General features: G+C 41.5%; 1 protein-coding gene across 24 annotated transcripts in view; it reads right to left on the reverse strand.

The window, feature by feature from the left end:
- DTNA (dystrobrevin alpha) overlaps positions 1–19,488 on the reverse strand; it is a 453,431-nt gene that overhangs the window by 144,178 nt on the left and 289,765 nt on the right. For all 24 annotated transcript variants that reach the window (XM_061399629.1, XM_061399630.1, XM_061399615.1 and 21 more), the window contains one exon: positions 7,652–7,732. In XM_061399629.1, coding sequence (XP_061255613.1) covers positions 7,652–7,732 — 81 coding nt within the window. The remainder of the gene's footprint in view (positions 1–7,651; positions 7,733–19,488) is intronic.

Consider the following 19,488-nt stretch of genomic DNA (forward strand, 5'->3'; position numbering starts at 1 on the left):
TATGTTCTGCTGTCACCCCCGACTTCCCCACAGGGAATTTTGGGGGAACATTGTATTCTAGTGTGATCCACTTGTCTTTATTCTAAACAAGTGTCTAGAATGACTCAACATCAGGAATGAAAGTGTATATCAAACACATTTGGAAGAATACAGAGATACGTTTGCTGTGAGGGTTTGACCTCTGTCACTTATTTCCCTGTGAACATTCCTGCTCTTTCTTCTGGCTCTTTGAGTGGAGCGAGTTCTTCTATCTCTTCTTTTTAAATTATTTTTTCTGTGGACCATTTTAAAAGTCTTTATTGAATCCGTTGCAGTATTGTTTCTGTTTTATGATTTGGTTTTTGGCTACGAGGCATGTGGGATCTTAACTCCCCAACAAGGGATCAAACTAGCAGCCCATGCGTTGGAGGGTGAAGTCATAACCACTGGACCACCAGGAAAGTCCCTATCTTTTTCTTTTAAACACATATCTTTTGGAGGGGGTGCTATTTCTCTTGCCTGTGTTTTTTCTTTAAACTTTGGGCAATGTGGTAGGTAGGATCCTAGGATACCCTGCTTGGCCCCACCCCAAGGTTCCTGGCATGTCAAGGACAGATACTTAGTCCCAGTTATTCCATTAAACACTAATCCAGGTACTTCTCTGGGTAACTGCGGATGTAACTGAAGTCCCAAATCAGTTGTCTTGAGATAGAGAGAGTATCTGGGTGGGCGTGACCTAGCACATGAGTCCTTTAAGAGCAGAGAGGTTTTTTTTTTTTTTTTTTCCCCTAGTTGGTCACAGAGGAGAGAGTCAGTGAGAAACATGGATAAAGAAGCAGATATTTACACTCTGAACGGTTGTGGGGAGCCACGTGGCAAGAAACGTGACTTGCTTTTAGGTACTGAGAGCTGTCCCCATATGACAGTCAGCAACAAACGAGGATCTCAGTCCTTCAACCATAAGGATGTGAATTCCACCAACAGCCAGTTATCCTGGAAGAGGACCTGGAGCCCCAGGATGAGAACCACGGATTCAGCCAGCACTTGAGGTCAGCCCATGAGACTCTGAGCTGAGAGTCCAGCCATGCTGGTTGGGTTTCTACCTACAGAAACTGGGTAATTATAAATGTGGTTGTTCTCAGTTGCTAAGTGTGTGGTCATTTGTTAAGCAAAGATAAAAACTGACACAGGCAATCAGAAATCCACACACTTAAAAATGAGGCAAGGGGCTTCCTGGTGGTCCAGTGGTTAAGACTCTGCTGCCAATGCAGGGGCTGCCGGTTTGATCCTGGGTTGGGGAACTAAGATCCCATGTGCCACACAGCCAAAAGAAAAAGCAACAACAAAAAATATGAGACAAGGATAAGGAACATGTTGATACACTAGCTTGAAGAAAAATGAGTGTGATACTAGCATTTGTTAATGCAGGCCATTCCTGCAGCCTAAGACTAGTCACTTGGCGGGTGAGAAGTGAGTCTAGTGGGGCACTTTCATTCATCCATAGGGGAGTGTTTATTCAGGACCTAGGACATAGATAGCACTCACTTGGGTTAATTTTGCAGTGATAAAGAAACATTTCAGTAAATAGACAACTCTATTTTTTTGGTTCACAGGAAATCCTGAAAGAAGTTTAGAGAAGTTACAGAGAAAAGCATGTGTTCTGACTTTAAATGATATCTGATTGAAGGAAACTTTACTTTTAAAAAATGTTTCATTTACTAGAGGAAAGGCGGTAAAAGTCCAGAGGCAAATGTATACCTTTTGTCCTCTTTTTTTTTTTAAACACAATTTTAATTCAATTTTAATTGAGATGAGTGATAGAAAATTCAGACTGTAACCAGAACTAAAGACGGTGCAGTGTCGGCTGCAGGTGTCGGGGAGAGGATCCTCTCGTCTCCTTGCTTTTTTGGTCTCACTATTAAGCAGGAGGACTTCGAGATTTCTCATTGATTTCTCCTGTTGCCTTTTGTTGTTCGTGAACTTAAGGCCATGTTTCCTTGACTCCAAAGCAATTTCTGAAGAAAGATCTGCTGACATTACAGGGTATCTGGGTCGTTAACTGTGTCAGTGCTGACCGAGGAAATCATTTTCTAGTAGAAGATGGTTATTTGTTCAAAATAAAGGCAGAGATGTGGCCATTTTCACATGTTTGTAAATGGTATATAGGGTATTTATTTTGTGGAAATTTAGCAGGATACCTGGAAGCGAAAGAGAAGACTGCTGATTAGGAAGGAGTATTGGAAATATTATCATAGTCTCCATTCTGTTCCAGTCCTCCTAGAAAATAAAATAGCCAAATTTTGATTCCTATTTTTTGGACACATTTCTTCTTGTTTTATTAGAAAATGTGCTAGTTATGGCAGGGGAAGGAGGGTGTGACAAGGTACAAAGATGAATGGCAAAGGGAAGAAGCAGAGTTGGGAAATAGAGCCTATGGAGAAATTTGAAGGAAAGAAGAAGCTTTTGCCTGAAAAAAAATTCTTTTTTTTTTTTAAATTGAAATATAGTTGCAGTATAATATTATATGTTACAAGTGTACAATAGAGTGATTCACAGGTGGCTCAGAGGTTAAAGCATCTGCCTGTAATGCAGGAGATCAGGGTTCAATCCCTGGGTTGGGAAGATCCCCTGGAGAAGGAAATGGCAACCCACTCCAGTATTCTTGCCTGGAGTATTCCATGGACGGAGGAGCCTGGTAGGCTACAGTCCATGAGGTTGCAAAGAGTCGGACATGACTGAGCGACTTCACTTTCATTTTCATTCCATCTATGGGCTTCTCTGGTGGCTCAGTGGTAAAGAATCCACCTACAATGCAGGAAACAGGAGATGCAGGTTCAATCCCTGGATCAGGAAGATCCTCTGGAGGAGGGCATGGCAACCCACTCCAGTATTCTTGCCTGGAGAGTCCCATGGACAGAGAAGCCTGGTGGGCTACAGTCCATAGTGTTGCAAAGAGTCAGACACAACTGAAGCGACTGAGCACACATTCCATCTACAGTGATTATAAAATATTGGCTGCGTTCCCTGTGTTGTACAATGTAGCTTGAAGCTTATTTTATTTATTTGCATCTTATTTGATGCCTAATAGTTTGTATCTCTTACCCTCTTAATCTTTTGCTGCCCCTCTCCCCTTTCCCTTTCCCACTGATAACCACTAGTTTGTTCCTTAACATCATCAAGTCTGCTAAAAGTGGGCTTCTTACAGCTCTTTTCTTCTAGCAGAAGTTAGTAAATTTTTTTTTTTTTTGGTGGACCAAGAGGCACCACTGTTTTACACAGTAATACTGTGTAGATATTAAGTAGAGAAAACAAGTTTCCACGTTTTTACTTGTGAAATTAAAAATACAGTAATTGAGTCCACTTTTTTAAAGGTTTTTTTGTTTGTTTGTTTTTTGATATGGACTATTTTTTAAAGTCTTTATTGAATTCATTACAGTATTACTTCTGTTTTACATTTTGGTTTTTTGCCCGAGAGGCATGTGAGATCTTAGCTCCTGTTCCAGGGATCGAACCTGCACCCCCTACATTGGAAGGGGAAATCTTAATTACTGGACAACCAAAGAAGTCTTGCGTCCGATTTTTAAACAATGAGAAGAATGGAATTATTTTGGGAGGATAACATTTTGCTTAGTCGGGGTTGTGAATCAATGTTCTCTATTATCAAATACTCGTCTGTGAAAACTATTCTTAGTTCATGGTTGATACAAAATAGATGCTGAGCCACATTCAGACCACAGGCCACAGTTTTCTGGCCTCTCCTTTGGAGTTTTTCAGGACAGTGGTAATGAGCTATTCTCAGTATACATCAGTAACTGTATTAAACAGAATGAACATGAATGTCAGTGATAGGAATCAATACTTTAGCAATAGAGTAGGCAAGGGCTATGAGGAAGGAAATATAGGGAATTAACTAGCTCTTTTGATCTTTAAATTTAGATAAAAAAAGAAATCTCCTAAAATTCTATATACCCCATGTTACCCCCAGAAATACTTTTTCTAGGTGATGACTTTGTGTCCGTTTTTACATTTTTCTTCCATTATGTAGTTTTAAAGCTTAGTTTTGTTAATATACAAAATAAATGTTAACTATAAATAAGGTCTGGGCCTAAGAATAAACACCCTGTTCTCAGTTAAGTTCTATTGATTTCCATGAGTAAATACAGTATAAGAGTTTTCAATAAAGCGATGCCCTTAAAAGCATACTTCCTGGATTTTTTCCTTATTTCTTTTATTGTAGAGTATACCAGGTACCATAATGCACTGTGGGTTAGGTTTTATGGCAGACAGAAAATACATTCCTCTAATAGAGGGGTACTTTGGCCACCTCATGCGAAAAGTTGACTCATTGGAAAAGACTCTGGTGCTGGGAGGGATTGGGGGCAGGAGGAGAAGGGGACGACAGAGGATGAGATGGCTGGACGGCATCACTGACTCGATGGACGTGAGTCTGAGTGAACTCCGGGAGTTGGTGATGGACAGGGAGGCCTGGCGTGCTGCGATTCATGGGGTCACAAAGAGTCAGACACAACTGAGCAACTGAACTGAACTGAATAGAGGGGTATATGTTCATGTTGACTAATATCTCACGTACATCAGTGTTGCTGCTTATCTTCCTAAAAGGAAGACTTCAACTTTGATGAAGATAAGCCAAGCCCAATTGTGTGAGCATTTTACATGTACCTCAATACAACTGTTATATTTTTTGTCAGGAAGGAAAACTTAAGTAACACACATGGTGCTTGCATGTAAGACTTCTGATACAGGTAGAAACAACTTTAAAACAAAACTTAATTTTAGCAGAGCACTCAATATATGCTTATTTTTTTTCCCTTGAGCCTTAGTTTTGTCTAGTTTGTATAGAATGTAATATCTTTCCTTTCCCTAAAACATATGAAGTTGATAAGGTACCTTGCAAAGCAAATAACACTTTCTTGTGTAATGTCTACTCATTCTTTAAGACTCAGCCCAGTGTCTCTTGCTCCAGGAAAACTCCCGCCAGCAGCCCTCACACCTAGGTCTGGGCTCTGCCTTCTTGTTGCTCCCACACACGCTCTGCCCTTATTACACTTCCACGAGGTGTTGTTTGTGTAAAAATCCATCTACCCAATTAGACTTTGGGCAGCTTTAAGGCAGGGATCACATCTCATTCACTCCAGCTTTATTCCTGGTACCTAGAGCAGTGCCAAACCTTGCACAGGGGCTCATTATAAGCTTCCTAAATTAAGGGGTAAGTGAGTGGATGCACAGAGGGATAGACAGGGATGGATCAACACCGTTTCTCCCACTGTTTTCCAAAAGAGTCAGTGAGGTTATGACATAATTCAGGATGTGGAATAAGGATGAGGGGAGCAGGAAATGGAAAAGGAGGTACCCCAAAAGGAGAAAGGGCCTCTGTCAGAGAGTAGGAGGAATGAGATATGGCCTGTGGTTTGCTGGACGCAGTTCGGGCCAATGGTGTGCACCCTTTGTAATGTTGGCTGCAGGGTTGCCTAATCAATGTGGGTCATTTTTCTTTACTTTTCCTTCCTTCCCCCCTCCCTCTCTTCCTTCCTTTCTCACTTTTCCTTATTTATTCAACTAGCTATGTATTTGTTCATCCTTACCATTTTGTACTGTCTTTGTATTATTCTTTGGAAAGCACTCAAGATATTTTATTCTGGCATCTAATGTAATTTCAGCAAAGTATTTCATAGCCTAGTTTATACAAAATGGACAAAGAGAAATATTTATTGAACATCAGTCTTGTTCTCAGAAATTTAAGTAAAACGTAGACAACATACAAAAAAACTGACCCTACTGTGAAGAGTCCTGAATTTGGTGAATGAGAGAAGATAAGCACACCAAAAAAATTTAATGACACCCAAGGCAAAACACAACACTTCTTTACTCTTCTTCAATACCTGACAATTTCTTTTCTAAAATACACATTGATCCTGTCACTTTCTTTCTTAGTGGAGGTCCCTGATCACCTCTTGCCAGATCCACCAAGTTCCCCATCTCTACTGAAAGTAACCTAAGGAAGGCTCTGTGTAGCAAAGCTTTATGAGGATAGAACTCCGTCTACACTGAGGCCCATTGGAGTGGTAATAAGGAAAAAGGCAGAGGGTTCCTTCACTTTCATTGCTGAAAACACAGAGATTCTTCCTTTTGTTTACATATAGGTGATGGGGTTGAGGGGGGAGGGGAAGCTTTCTTGTGGGAGCATTTTCTTGATCCCTTAACACCAGTCCCCAAAAGGGCTTTTATGACCTATCAACATGCAGGACCGGAAGCACAATCCCAGGTTCCTTCCTGCATCTGCAGTGATCTTCTATTGCATTTTGGGGAACTGGGTTAGCTTCCTGTGATGAGCCTGCCAATGCAAAGATGCAGGAGACATGGGTCCGATCCCTGGATTGGGAGGATTCCCTGGAGGAGGAGATGGCAATCCACTCCAGTATTCTTGCGTGGGAAATCCCATGAACAGAGGAGCCTGGCAGGTTATACTCCATGGGGTTGCAAGAGTTGGACATGACTGAGCACGCACACACAACAAGCTAAAACACAACTTTGATATTTGACCCACCTGGTTTTTTCTTCCTTCTTGTCCTGACCCAAATTTCAGACCCATTTCCTACTAGAGCTAGGGAAGAAGCTGCAGCTGAGCAAGCTGAGGAGTAGATATCTCCGGTGCATTCCTGTAGCTGTAAACTGAGAAGCCTGGGGCTGGAGGTGGTCCCCCCAGGGCCATAAGAAGCATTTTGCTAGAGATCCCGGGAGAGCAGAGATGTAAACGCAGCTGGTTTCCACATTCACCAAGTGCCTAATGCCCATGCTTAGATATTCAAGAACTATGTCTGTGTGTGCAGGAGAACATTATGGTTTTCATTTTCAAAATTTGTCCAATACTAACTAGAAAATGAGAACAGTTATTAATTTTATAGCAGTCGGTTTTCAAAAAAGACAAGAGTAAGTTCCTACACATGAACTTGGAAGCACTCTATTTTTCAAGAGAAAATGAATGTGATAATCTGATGGAAGTACTGACCTGGCATGGAAAGTGAAACTGCTCGCTAACTGATGAGCCAGTTTGCTGCTACATGTTAAAATTTGGGGAAAAGTTAAAGCAAGTTTGTTTCTTTAAGTATCATTGTCTCCTCTCTTGCTGTGGTCTGATGTAAGCAAAAGTAGTCAATGCTCTGATACAAAGGACTCATTTTTGTAGTTTCAGAAAGAAACTTAAATGTTTTCCAGGAGCTTGTAAACATTTCCCTATATTTGTAAAGAAAACATATGGAGGACTTAATATTTGATATTTTCTAAAGTTCTTGGAAGCCATTTGGAGGGCTTGGAGCTTATAATACCAAAGCTAGAGAAAAGAAAACTCATCCATCTGGATTTCAACCATTTCAAGGGCAGGATACATATCCAGAGGTTCATCTGTTCCAATACTTCAGCAGTTGAGTCATTCAGAATTGTTTGGGAAAAGTCTTTCTACCATTTTTGTATCATAATCTCTTATTGTGGTATAAACATAGTTTTTTTTTTAAATCCATACTTGCACAAAAGCCTACTTTTAATAAACCAAGTAACAGATGTGAACTATGGGATTCACAAGAGTAGTTAGCCCAAGTAACAGATGTGAACTATAGGATTCATGGGGGTAGCTGGCCCAAGGAACCAGCATACTTACAATTGCATTTCTTCTGAACAAACCTCAACTTGCATGCTGTTCTATAGGTGGAGAGTCGGATACGATCCAGGTCTTGAGCCCCTGGGGACAGATAAAAGGTACACATGTGGTCTGCTTGCATGTGGAAAGGAAGTGATCATGGTCATAAACGAAATAACTACAGACCTAACCAATACATGTAATCTGACTTTCATCTTTGCTAGAATAGAAATTTAAGACCTGAGGTCTGTCTCGTACGCCTCAGGTTCTGGGACATCAGGTTGTCAATCCTGTCCATGGGTTTGTGTCTGCCATTTCTGATAACAGTCGGATCAAGTTGTGACTTAAACTGCTAGATGACACCAGATAGTAATATTATCAAATAATGATTTTTAATGCACTGTAATCTGTAATTAGAGTATGGCTGTGAGGTGAGCACAGACTGAACATTGGGCATCCGCTCTTGGTGCCTTCAGACCAATTGCTTTTAGAGGCCTCAGTTTTCTCATCTGGGAAATGGGACTGATGATAATACTACTACTTACCTCATGGACTGTTGAAGGATAAATGAGTGTCTATTAATCTAAAGCATTGGGAACACTGCTTGGCACACATACATCATTAATGTTACTCATGTCTATCCTACAAAGCTTCCTGTCAACCTCGGGGTGGGGGGGTCTCCTTTCTAAAAACAACCATTTTTGTAGATTTGTGGTTGCCAAGGGAGTGGGTTGAGGGAGGGATCAGTTGGGAGTTGGGGAATAGCAGATGCAAACTAGTGTATATATAGTATGGATAAACAGAAGATCCTATTGTACAGCACGAGGAACTGTTATTCAATATCCTGTGGTAAATCATAATGGAAAAGAATGTATATATATGTATAACCAAATTACTTTGCCATACAGCAGAAATTAACACAGCATTGTAAACCAACTAAATTTTAGAAAAGAAAAAATGAAAGAAAGACAGCACTATTCTTTCTGCCACTGAGGCCTCCGTTTCCTCCCTGACATAGCGTGTTCTCCATATTCTTGAACTGCTTTCCTCAGCCCACTTCTCTACTCAAGAATCCAGCATGGCTCCTGATGCCCACAGCACCAGGGCTGAAAGATCCACCCGGAATCCAAGCTCCGCTGCAGGCTCTTCCCCTCCTACCTACCCCACAACATTCCCCACTGCTCTGCCCTCAAACCTCTGCTAGGCTTGGGCTGGTCTCCTCACCAGCCCTTGTAGACGTGCTGCTTCTTCCATCGACACCTGAGTTCCTGGCCGTCCTCCCACTCTCCTCCGGAGGGGCTCATTTCTAGACCGTCTCTAAAACATAGTAGATGTTCAACTAATGTCTGTTCTCTACTTCTAAATATTTGGCTTCTTTCAAGCCCATGTTTATGTTCATAACAGATATTAAGGTACATGGCTCTACTTTGATATATTAAAAAACATTTTTTTTTTGGCTGCACCACTCAGTATGCAGGATTTTTTTTAACTTTACTTATTTATAAATAGCTTCCCTGGTGGCTCAGATGGTAAAGCATCTGCCTGCAATGCGGGAGACCTGGGTTCGATTCCTGGGTCGGGAAGATCCGCTGGAACAGGAGACTCAAGTTTGATCTTTGGATTGGGATGATCCTCTGGAGAAGGAAATGGCAACTCACTCCAGTATTGTTGCCTGGGATATCCCATGGACAGAGGAGCATGGTGGGCTACAGTCTGTGGGGTCACAAAGAGTTGGACATGACTTAGTGACTAGCAACATCACCTATTACTCCATGGTTTTATGAGGCAGTTCATTAACATTCATACTTATGAGAGTTTATTACTTGACAAACAGACTCGTTGATACTGAATGCTTGAAGGATCAAAGAGGGAGGGCTCACCTTCATCCCATGCAGAAAATTGCCTAAATATGTTCTCAATAGATGGACATTTAGCCAATGGCCATAAAATATTACTTCCAATGATAGGGATAATTTTAAAACTTAGTGACAATATATGAGCTTTATATAACTTCCCTGGTGGCTCAGACGGTAAAGCGTCTGCCTACAATGCAGGAGACCTGGTTTCAATCCCTGGGTTGGGAAGATCTCCTAAAGAAGGAAATGGCAATCCACTCCAGTTTTCTGGCCTGGAAAATCCCATGAACGGAGAAGCCTGGTAGGCTACAGTCCATGGGGTCACAAAGAGTTGGACACAACTGAGCGACTTCATCTTCACTATGAGCTTTATAGTCAATAACCCTAATCTTTCTCTTCCTAGTTGTATGAACTTTGAGAAGTTTTTACTTGCCTTCTGACTTCTTCATGCATAAAATGAGGAGAACAGCATCAACTTTACCAGCTGGTAACCTCTGTAGCTGGTACCTAGTGAGCAAATGGACATCCTTATAAGGGTTTTCAGTGTCACTGCTGAGTACCAATAAATGATAGCCATTTCTTCTTTATATTTGGGCTTTCATTTGCCTCCCTGTAACGTCAATCCATTTCATCCAATTTCCCTTCTGAAACCATATCATCTTTTCTCCCTGCCACTTAACAAAATTTATTTTTCAAAGATTGGGAAGCAGCTATTGTGATTATCATTAGCATCTGGAGATTATGTACAAAAGTCTTTGTCATCACAGAGTTTAAAGTTTAGGTGGGGGCGGGGTAGTGTCTCCTTGAGTTTTTCAGGTTGAAGATGTCCAAGTCCAAAGCCATTTCAAGTCCAATGTCTATCTACCCAGAGAGTGGCACACAATGGGAGTCAATATATGGATGTTGCTATTATTGTCATTATTATCAGACATGGATTTGAGACCCTTACCTGCAGGGAGCCAGCATGGGAGTTCCCACCCATGACAAAGGTCATGTGGAGAGGCCTGATATGCAAAGGCGAGTCAGGGCTCAAGGGACCCCTGGATCTTTCAGAGCGTCTACCCCCAAACCAGAATCTGTCTGTTTTACTATTTTATGACCTTCACCAACTCCTCTGACATTAACGGGGGGGGGGGGGGGGGGGCTATCCCCGACCACCTTTCTCTGAAGGAAATCAACTTAGAGCTCTAGTTAATTAGCCTCCTGGGCATAATAGGAGTGTTTCAATCCAAACCCCTCAGATGGCTCTTTAACTTGCCTGACAGGTTTACCCGGACTCCTACAGCTAAGCATACGATTGTTTACAGTCTCCCAACCCCAAGAGGCATGGGAAGCTTAAGATATTCAAATAGTATAGAGCCCCTCGGAGAGTTAGAAATTGTTAGAATAGAACTAGTAGAAGATTTCATTGTTGAGCCAATGCTTGCTGCCAAGTTTCCACATCCCCTGTATTGTATCCTTGGAAGTGTATTAATTAATATAGTTGGTATGTAGGAAAAATAAGTAGTGGCCTTGGTGTTAACAACTTTAGACCCTTAAGGTAATAAATTCTTTCCTTGTTGTAAACCCACTGCACCTCTGCCCTATAGGAATGCAACTTTATCTAAAATCTTCGGAGGATGGCGCCAAACTTTAAAATAATTACTCTTAGAGAAAATAAGTCTTATGGTTGACAAACCTTTATCAGAGTCATAAAATGTTAACAGGCCTTCTGGCCAGAAGATGATGTAAATCACCTAAACCATTTGTATATGATAAGTTTGCAGAAAAGAAAAGCCTGGTCTCTATAAGGATCAAAGACTGCTGACTTTGCATGATTTTACACCCCCTATTTTCCTCTATGCACAACTTAAGGTATATAAGCTCCCTTTGAAAATAAAGCTACAGGCATTGCTCAAAGCTCGGTCTCCCCGTGTCATTCTTTCTCTTTCCTTTTCCTTTTCAGGCTGATTCCCTAGAGCACAGGGACCCTCTGCATTCACTTTCCTGCCTGGGCTTCTAAGACCCACTCGAGAAGGTGCATAAGGTGGGGCACCTTCAGCTATTCAAGAGGGCGCCTGCGGCCTATATGAACAGAGCAAGTCCGGTGCTGGGGCTTTATTGGCTTTCTGAGTAAACCAAGGAATATCAGCCTCTTTTCTCTCCTCTATTTTCTTAATTGCAAAATTCTTTCCTTATCTCTTTCTCTATTCCTCTAATCGCCACCTCCATCCTCCAGAGGGAATCCCTGGATCCAACCGGGGCTGGACCCCAGTACTTACCCATTCCAGTGATCTTGTTCTGTCTGACTAATATCTCCTTGAAATGAGATATATGAAGTTAACCCAAAGTGAAAAGTAGAAGTCAAAGTGTTAGTCACTCAGTTTTTTCTGACTCTTTGTGACTTGATGGACTGTGGCCCACCAGGCTCCTCCATCCATGGAATTTTCCAGGCAAGAATAGTTGAGCGGGTAGCTATTTCCTTCTCCTGGGGATCTTCCTGACTAAGGGGTCGAGCCCAGGTCTCCTATATTGCAGGCAGATTCTTTACTGTCTGGGCCACCAGGGAAGCTCAAAATTAGCCCAAATGCCACAGCTATTGCCTACCTGTGTGGAATGTACAGAAAGCAATTGTTACCACTATTGATAAGGAAACTAACTGATGGCATTTTTTTCATAGATGGTTCATTCTTCTGGCTCTTTTGAGCTAGAAGTTCATTAAAACTGGCTTTTGAAATCATAAGCACTTCTATTAAGTCATATCTTTTCTGTTTAAATGCTTATTTGGGGGCTAAAGGTAGGACATTTAATCTGCTTAGTTTCTTTTACTTTTTAAGCTCATATTTCTAACCCTTAAATTTTTATTTTGCCACTGGCATTTCAAAGGACCTTCCTAGTTTCATGTCATCTGTCAATCTGAGAGGCTCATGTGGGAAATGAACTCTCTAGAATACAGGATAAGCAGACACATAGACACAAGCAGAAGTACATGAGCATTAAATCTGTCTTTTTCCCCAGATTGAAGATGTATTTTTAGCAGTGCTCAGTTTGGTTCAACAATTAAGAGAATCTCAATATCTGTAAATAATCCTTTAAAAGAAGACATTAAGGACATAGACAATTTATGTAAGTTCTTCAAAAATAATGATTCAAGCCCCAGGTTTAAAAGAACTATGATGCAGCACACAATTAAATTTCTTAGTTCCAGCAAGGCCTCACCCTCTAAGAACAGAAACCCTGGATCCTCTGCGACTTCCTCTCATAGGGTTCCTACGGGGCATTTAGCAAAGGTGCCACTCCCCAGGATGCAGTAAAAGTGGTGTAGAGATGATGCCTAGGGTCAGGAATACACTGACTCCTTTGCCCATTACCATGGGGACTCAGCTGACCTTCTGCTTAGTTCAAACCTCAGGTAGGGGTCTGGAGGTCTGTCAATGATTTCAGTTTGTAAAGCTTCTTTCTGGCTGAGGATGTAAGCCCTGAATATTAAAAGGGATGTGGTGAGCAATGCAGTTAAGCTTTTCAGACGCAGCAGCCCATTGCCTCACAGAGATCATGTAAGTGGCAACCACAGGATCCATCAAGGATTCTGGAACTCAAAAAAGCTGCTGAGACAGACTAGACAGGTTCTTGCTCCATTTACCCACCTTGTTGAAAAGAAATTTCTTGGTCGCTGGCGCAATAAACCATGAACTTAATTCACTTTGACATGTTTGGTCTTTCCTTCAAAGTCTATAAACCCATAGCCTACCTTAGGTGTAGTCACATGTCTTCTGTGTCCAAGCCATTGTCTAAAATCAAACAGCTGTCCAGGGCCACAGAGTCTTCCAGAATATAATTGGAGGCTGTCCTCCAAGTTGATGGATCCATTACTTATTACTCCAGACATGGTCACAACTCCACCTATGCATCTATGTAATTGTACAGTGATCAAGCTCACATGTCCCCAACGCACGTACAACCTGAGACTTTCTTCAGTATTTGCTGAAATTAAGGTTCATTTTTATCTTATGGTATTTTCCTGAGCAGGAAGTTTAGTAAACTTATTAAAAAGGGAAATAAGCTGACTTAATTCATTTATAAAATGGATGGAATTTGAATAAATGAATAAGGAAATAAAATCAATAGAGTAATCCTTATTCTTAGCATGTTGAAACATCTAGGATTACCACTATATTTTGTCCATGATCTGAGAAAAATAAACAACAACCCATTTTATCTTGAAACCGAATTCAAAATCACTCTATACACTCAAGAATCTAATTCTTCCTTTGTAATAAAAAACAAAGTATTGCACTTCTCTATATTTTTGAAAAAGTGAAAGTGAAAGCTGCTCAGTCGTGTCCAACTCTTTGCGACCCCATGGCCACGGAATTCTCTAGGCCAGAATACTGCAGTGGGTAGCTTTTCCCTTCTCCAGGGGATCTTCCCAACCCAGGGATCAAACCCAGATCTCCTGCATTGCAGGCAGATTCTTTTACCAGTTAAGCCACAAGGAAAGCCCTCTCTATATTTTTGCCTCTTTATTAAATAATAGTGCTTTTCCCCATTATTATTATATCATGGGGATATGATTCCTTTTTAAAAAACTTTTTATTTTGTATTGAGTTATTTCCTGGTGGCTCAGATGGTAAAGAATATGCCTGCAAAGCAGGAGACCCAGGTTCCATCTTAGGGTTGGGAAGATCCCCCGGAGAATGGAATGGCAACACTCTCCAGTATTCTTGCCTGGAGAATTCCATACACAGAGGAGCCTCGCGGGCTATAGTCCATGGGGTGGCAAAGAGTCAGACACGACTGACCGACTAAGACTTTCATTTTCACAGCCGATTAACAATGCCATGAGTTTTAGGTGAACAGCAAAGGGACTCAGCCTTATATATACATGTATCCAATTCTTTAAACCATGGAGATCTGACTCATCTAAATAATATCTTAGATTTGCTTCATAATTATATGGTGGGGGCTAAGCAGTAAATAATTAACGTAGAGATGAATACTATTTTCTCTACTTCTGTATATGGACCTAACAGAAGCAGAAGATATTAAGAAGAGGTGGCAAGAACACACGGAAGAACTATACAAAAAAGATCTTCATGACCCAGATAATCACGATGGTGTGATCACTCACCTACAGCCAGACATCCTGGAATGTGAAGTCAAGTGGGCCTTAGGAAGCATCACTATGAACAAAGGTAGTGGAGGTGCTGAAATTCCAGTTGAGCTATTTCAAATCCTGAAAGATGATGCTGTGAAAGTGGTGCACTCAATATGCCAGCAAATTTGGAAAACTCAGCAGTGGCCACAGGACTAGAAAGGTCAATTTTCATTCTAATTCCAAAGAGAGGCAATGCCAAAGAATGTTCAAACTACCGCACAATTGCACTCATCTCACACGCTAGCAAAATAATGCTCAAAATCCTCCAAGCCAGGCTTCAACAGTACATGAACCATGAACTTCCAGATGTTCAAGCTGGTTTTAGAAAAGCCAGAGGAACCAGAGATCAAATTGCCAACACCTGTTGGATCATAGAAAAAGCAAGAGAATTCCAGAGAAACTTCTGCTTTATTGATTACGCCAAAGCCTTTAACTGTGTGGATCACAATAAACTGTGGAAAATTCTTAAAGAGATGGGAATACCAGACCATCTTATCCACCTCCTGAGAAATCTCTTTGCAGGTCAAGAAGCAACAGTTAGAACTGTACATGGAACAACAGACTGGTTCCAAATCAGAAAAGGAGTATGTCAAGGCTGGATATTGTCACCCTGATTATTTAACTTATATGCAGAGTACATCATGCAAAATGCCAGGTTGGATAAAATACAAGCTGGAATCAAGATTGCTGGGAGAAATATCAATAACCTCAGATATGCAGATGACACCACCCTTATGGCAGAAAGTGAAGAAGAACTAAAGAACCTCTTGATGAAAGTGAAAGAGAAGAGTGAAAAAGCTGGCTTAAAACTCAACATCCAGAAAACTAAGATCATGGCATCTGGTCCCATCACTTCATGGCAAATAGATGGGAAACAATGGAAACAGTGAGAGACTTTATTTTCTTGGGCTCCCAAATCACTGCAGATGGTGATTGCAGCCATGAAATTAAAAGACATTTGCTTCTTGGAAGAAAAGCTATTACCAACCTAGACAGCATATTAAAAAGCAGAGACATTACTTTGCCAACAAAGGTCCGTCTAGTCAAAGCTATGGTTTTTCCAGTAGTCATGTATGAATGTGAGAGTTGGACTGTAAAGAAGGCTGAGTACCGAAGAATTTATGCTTTTGAACTGTGGTGCTGGAGAAGATTCTTAAGAGTCCCTCGGACTGCAAGGAGATCAAACCAGTCCATCCTAAAGGAAATCAGTCCTGAATGTTCATTGGAAGGACTGATGCTGAAGCTGAAACTCCAATACTTTGGCCACCTGATGGGAAGAACTGACTCATTTGAAAAGACCCCGATGCTGGGAAAGATTGAAGGTGGGAGGAGAAGGGGACAACAGAGGATGAGATGGTTGGATGGCATCACCTACTCTATGGACATGATTTTGAGTAAGCTCTGGGAGTTGGTGATGGACAGGGAAGCCTGGCGTGCTGCAGCCCATAGGGTCACAAAGAGTTGGATATGACTGAGTGACTGAACTGAAGTGTATATATTCAAAACTTTTCATAAGAAAAAAATTAAAGCTAAATCATTTAAGGCAATCTAATGCTCTTAAAACATCTCCTCAAACCTTTCACACTCAGGTCATAGTTGGAAGAAAATAATAAAGAGGAAAACAAAGGGGCAGTTAAAAAACTATGATTGATTACACTGTTCCCTTCTGCAAATACTGTTTTTTCCTTTCTTTAGCTCTTCAACACATTTTGTCCTCCCTTCCTCCCTCTGTCCTTTCCTTACTCCTCCCCTCTGTCCCTTTCTTCGTCTTACCTTATTTCATTCCTTCCATCCATCTACCCAGTGATCCAGCTAGCCAGTCTATATTACCTTATTTTTGGTTGTAGCTTTATTATACTTTGAACAGTGTCACACAATTCATATATGTTTTGTTTTATACATTTTGATAGCTCATTTATAAAACCTTTTATAAAATCATTCAAAATATTAAATGTCTTACTCATTTTTCAAACTCACCCAACAAATACTTAAAGAATAAAGATGCAGCCTATGAACCCATGTCTAAACTCTTTTTCATGATTGATGATTGACTGGATGTGTGCGGTGTGTGTGTGTGTGTGTGTGAGAGAGAGAGAGAGAGAGACAGAGAGAGAGAGAGAGAAAGAGGAGGAGGAGAGAAAGAAAGAGGGGCAGAGAGAGCAGGTGAGGGGAGGCAAAGGAGTTTTGAGGTCAAATACAGTGCTCAACTTTCTACCTTATACAACTCAATGGGTGGGGTGGCCCTCACTGAACTAAGGTATGAGCAAGGAGGAACAGGTGTGTAGATGTGTGAAGATGAAGGGTTTGGTTTTGAATTTACAGAGTTTGAGTTCTTGTGAGATGTCCAAGTGGACATACCCAGGGGCAGCTGGATACACAGATATGGAGTTCCTTAATATGGTCTATATTCCAAGATTTATTGATAAACATATAAAATGTATCAATATTCCTTAATTGCCAAGACTGGGAATATTTTTCCAAGGGGAGACTGTGTGCATAAGTAAGGCTATTCCACATTCTAATAGGGGCCCAGTTTTGGGGCTACAAACTTCCTTCCTGCTTCTAACAGCACCCTCGGTAATCATTCAAAGTCTGCGTGGCTTTGGGAATACTGTGGCAGCCATGGTGGGACACTGGTTGGCTTTGTTATGATGAAGAGTTAGTGGAGCTAACAGTAGGCCCACCTCAAGGTGTTTCATCAGCAGAAGCTTTGACAGTGGGAGCCAAGTCTGGAAGGGACATTGACCTTATTGTTGTTTAGTCGCTAAGTCATGTCTGACCATTTGCGACCCCATGAACCTTAGCCTGGCAGGGTCCTCTGTCCATGGGATTTCCCAGGCAAGAATACTGGAGTGGGGTGCCATTTCCTTCTCCAGGGTATTTTCCTGACCCAGGGATTGAACCTGAGTCTCCTGCCTTGGCAGGTAGATTCTTTACCACTGAGCCACCAGGGAAGCTGACACTGACTTACATACTGACTATTCTGGGTAAGCTGGTTTCTGAGATGTGGGAAGTGGTTTTGAAGCATTCCTCGAACACTTGAGAACCCTAACAATAATGGTGAAACCTTGGGGGAAAGTCACACTGTACAGGGAGAAAATTGGTCAAGAGCCAAACTTTGGTTAAAATCTGAGCTTCAGAGAGCCTGGAGGCTACTAAAGAGACAGAAAAAGAGAAACAGGTCAGAAGAATCAGGAGACCAGGCTACGCAGGTGACATAAGGGGGCACTTCCAGGATGGTGACCCATGGAGTTGACATCCCAACGATGCTGAAGAGCACGAGAAATGAAGATGCAAGTGAAAATAGTCCCTGCATCCATGGCCTATGGATATCATGGCCTATGGGAGTGGGATCATTCATGCCATTGTCCTGAATTTTTGACGTTGTTTTCCCTAAAACTCGTAGTGTGCATTGCAAAATCTCGCTCTAGGCACCATTCCAGCTATGCACATGCTGACTGCTGTCGGCATTCCAAAGGGGCGTCTGTCTTTGAACCACTCTCCAGTGCTTGTTGAACACCTCCATTTGCCTCCCTTTGGTTTCTGGTCCCTCCTTCACTCAGAGCCCAGCAGTTATCACTCTGCTTTCTTCCCTGAACTTTCCTCATCAGATTAGGCTGCCTTCCATTTTCTGAATGAGTGTTTCTTAACCATTTCCTTCTCATTAAAACCGACCTATCCTGTGCCCCGAGGCTTTCAAACCAACATTGATTCAGCATCTAAGGTGAATGGGTTTAGCGGCAAAGGTCCAGGGTCTGTCCCGAAGGAGAGGTTTATGTGAGTGAGTGACACAGACATGTTCACAAGTAAGTGTAACACAAAGCAGAGTAAATGTGCCCTCAGCAGAAAAAGAGAAGAAAGGGAGTTTGATTCCAAGTGCAAACAATTTACTCTGCTAAAAGCCAGTCTGTTAAATTTATTTGAGCTGATAAACTTATTTGATGGTGGAAAAGGTCAAGGTGAGAACGACATTTACATTTAACTGGAGCCTTTAATCTAAGGTACCAAGTAAACAGATAATTAGGGCATTATGCTGAGGGGAAATTTTAGTTTAGGGCAACTTGCCTAAAATTTCTTTAATCAAATTATGTGGCCACAGAGATTTTTTTTGTTTTGTTTTTTGGCTTATTTGTGAGGCCATACTACTCTTAATTTTGTCTTTTTTTTTTGCCTCTGTCGCTTGTGGCTATGAGCTCAGAGTAGATGTTTAATACAAGTACGTGCTACAATCACCTGAATTTGCCAAAATTTCTTATCAGTTGTCCTTCTGATCAACTGTTACTCTGTTCTCTGCTCTTTGGTTTTTGTAAGGTTCCCGTCCGCTTGACTAACCTTTCGATACGTTTCTTTTTTCTCTAGGTCTTTGATCTCTCTTTTCTTAGAGCATTTACTTTAGACAACTTTCCTTTGTAAATTCTTTGTCTGTCCCTTGAAAGATGTAAACCTCCCAGGCTTTTGCCAGTTTCGCCCAGAAATATCTTTTTCAACAGAGAAGGAAATGGCAACCCACTCCAATATTCTTGGCTGGAAAATTCCATGGACAGTGGACCTTGGCAGGCTGCAGTCCATGGGCCTCAGGGAATTGGACACGACTGAGGACTGAGTGACAGGACACACACACACACACACACACTCACACACATCTTTCTTAAGGCCTGGAAGCCACACCATGGAAATGAAATCTTGAAGATCTCCTAGTCTCTGTGAGAGTAGACACCTAACTTTCTCACTGTGACAGTTGACCAACTTACCCGTCCTTATCTTCCAGTCTGTCTGCTCTTATTCACCCCCGAGTTTAGAAACCCTCCTGTCTTTGGTTCTGGTAGAGCTGAGTTCCACTTCTCTCCCCTCTGGCAAGAGTCTTA

This window comes from Bos javanicus, chromosome 24 (assembly GCF_032452875.1).
Source record: "Bos javanicus breed banteng chromosome 24, ARS-OSU_banteng_1.0, whole genome shotgun sequence".
NCBI classification, from domain to species: Eukaryota; Metazoa; Chordata; class Mammalia; order Artiodactyla; family Bovidae; genus Bos; species Bos javanicus.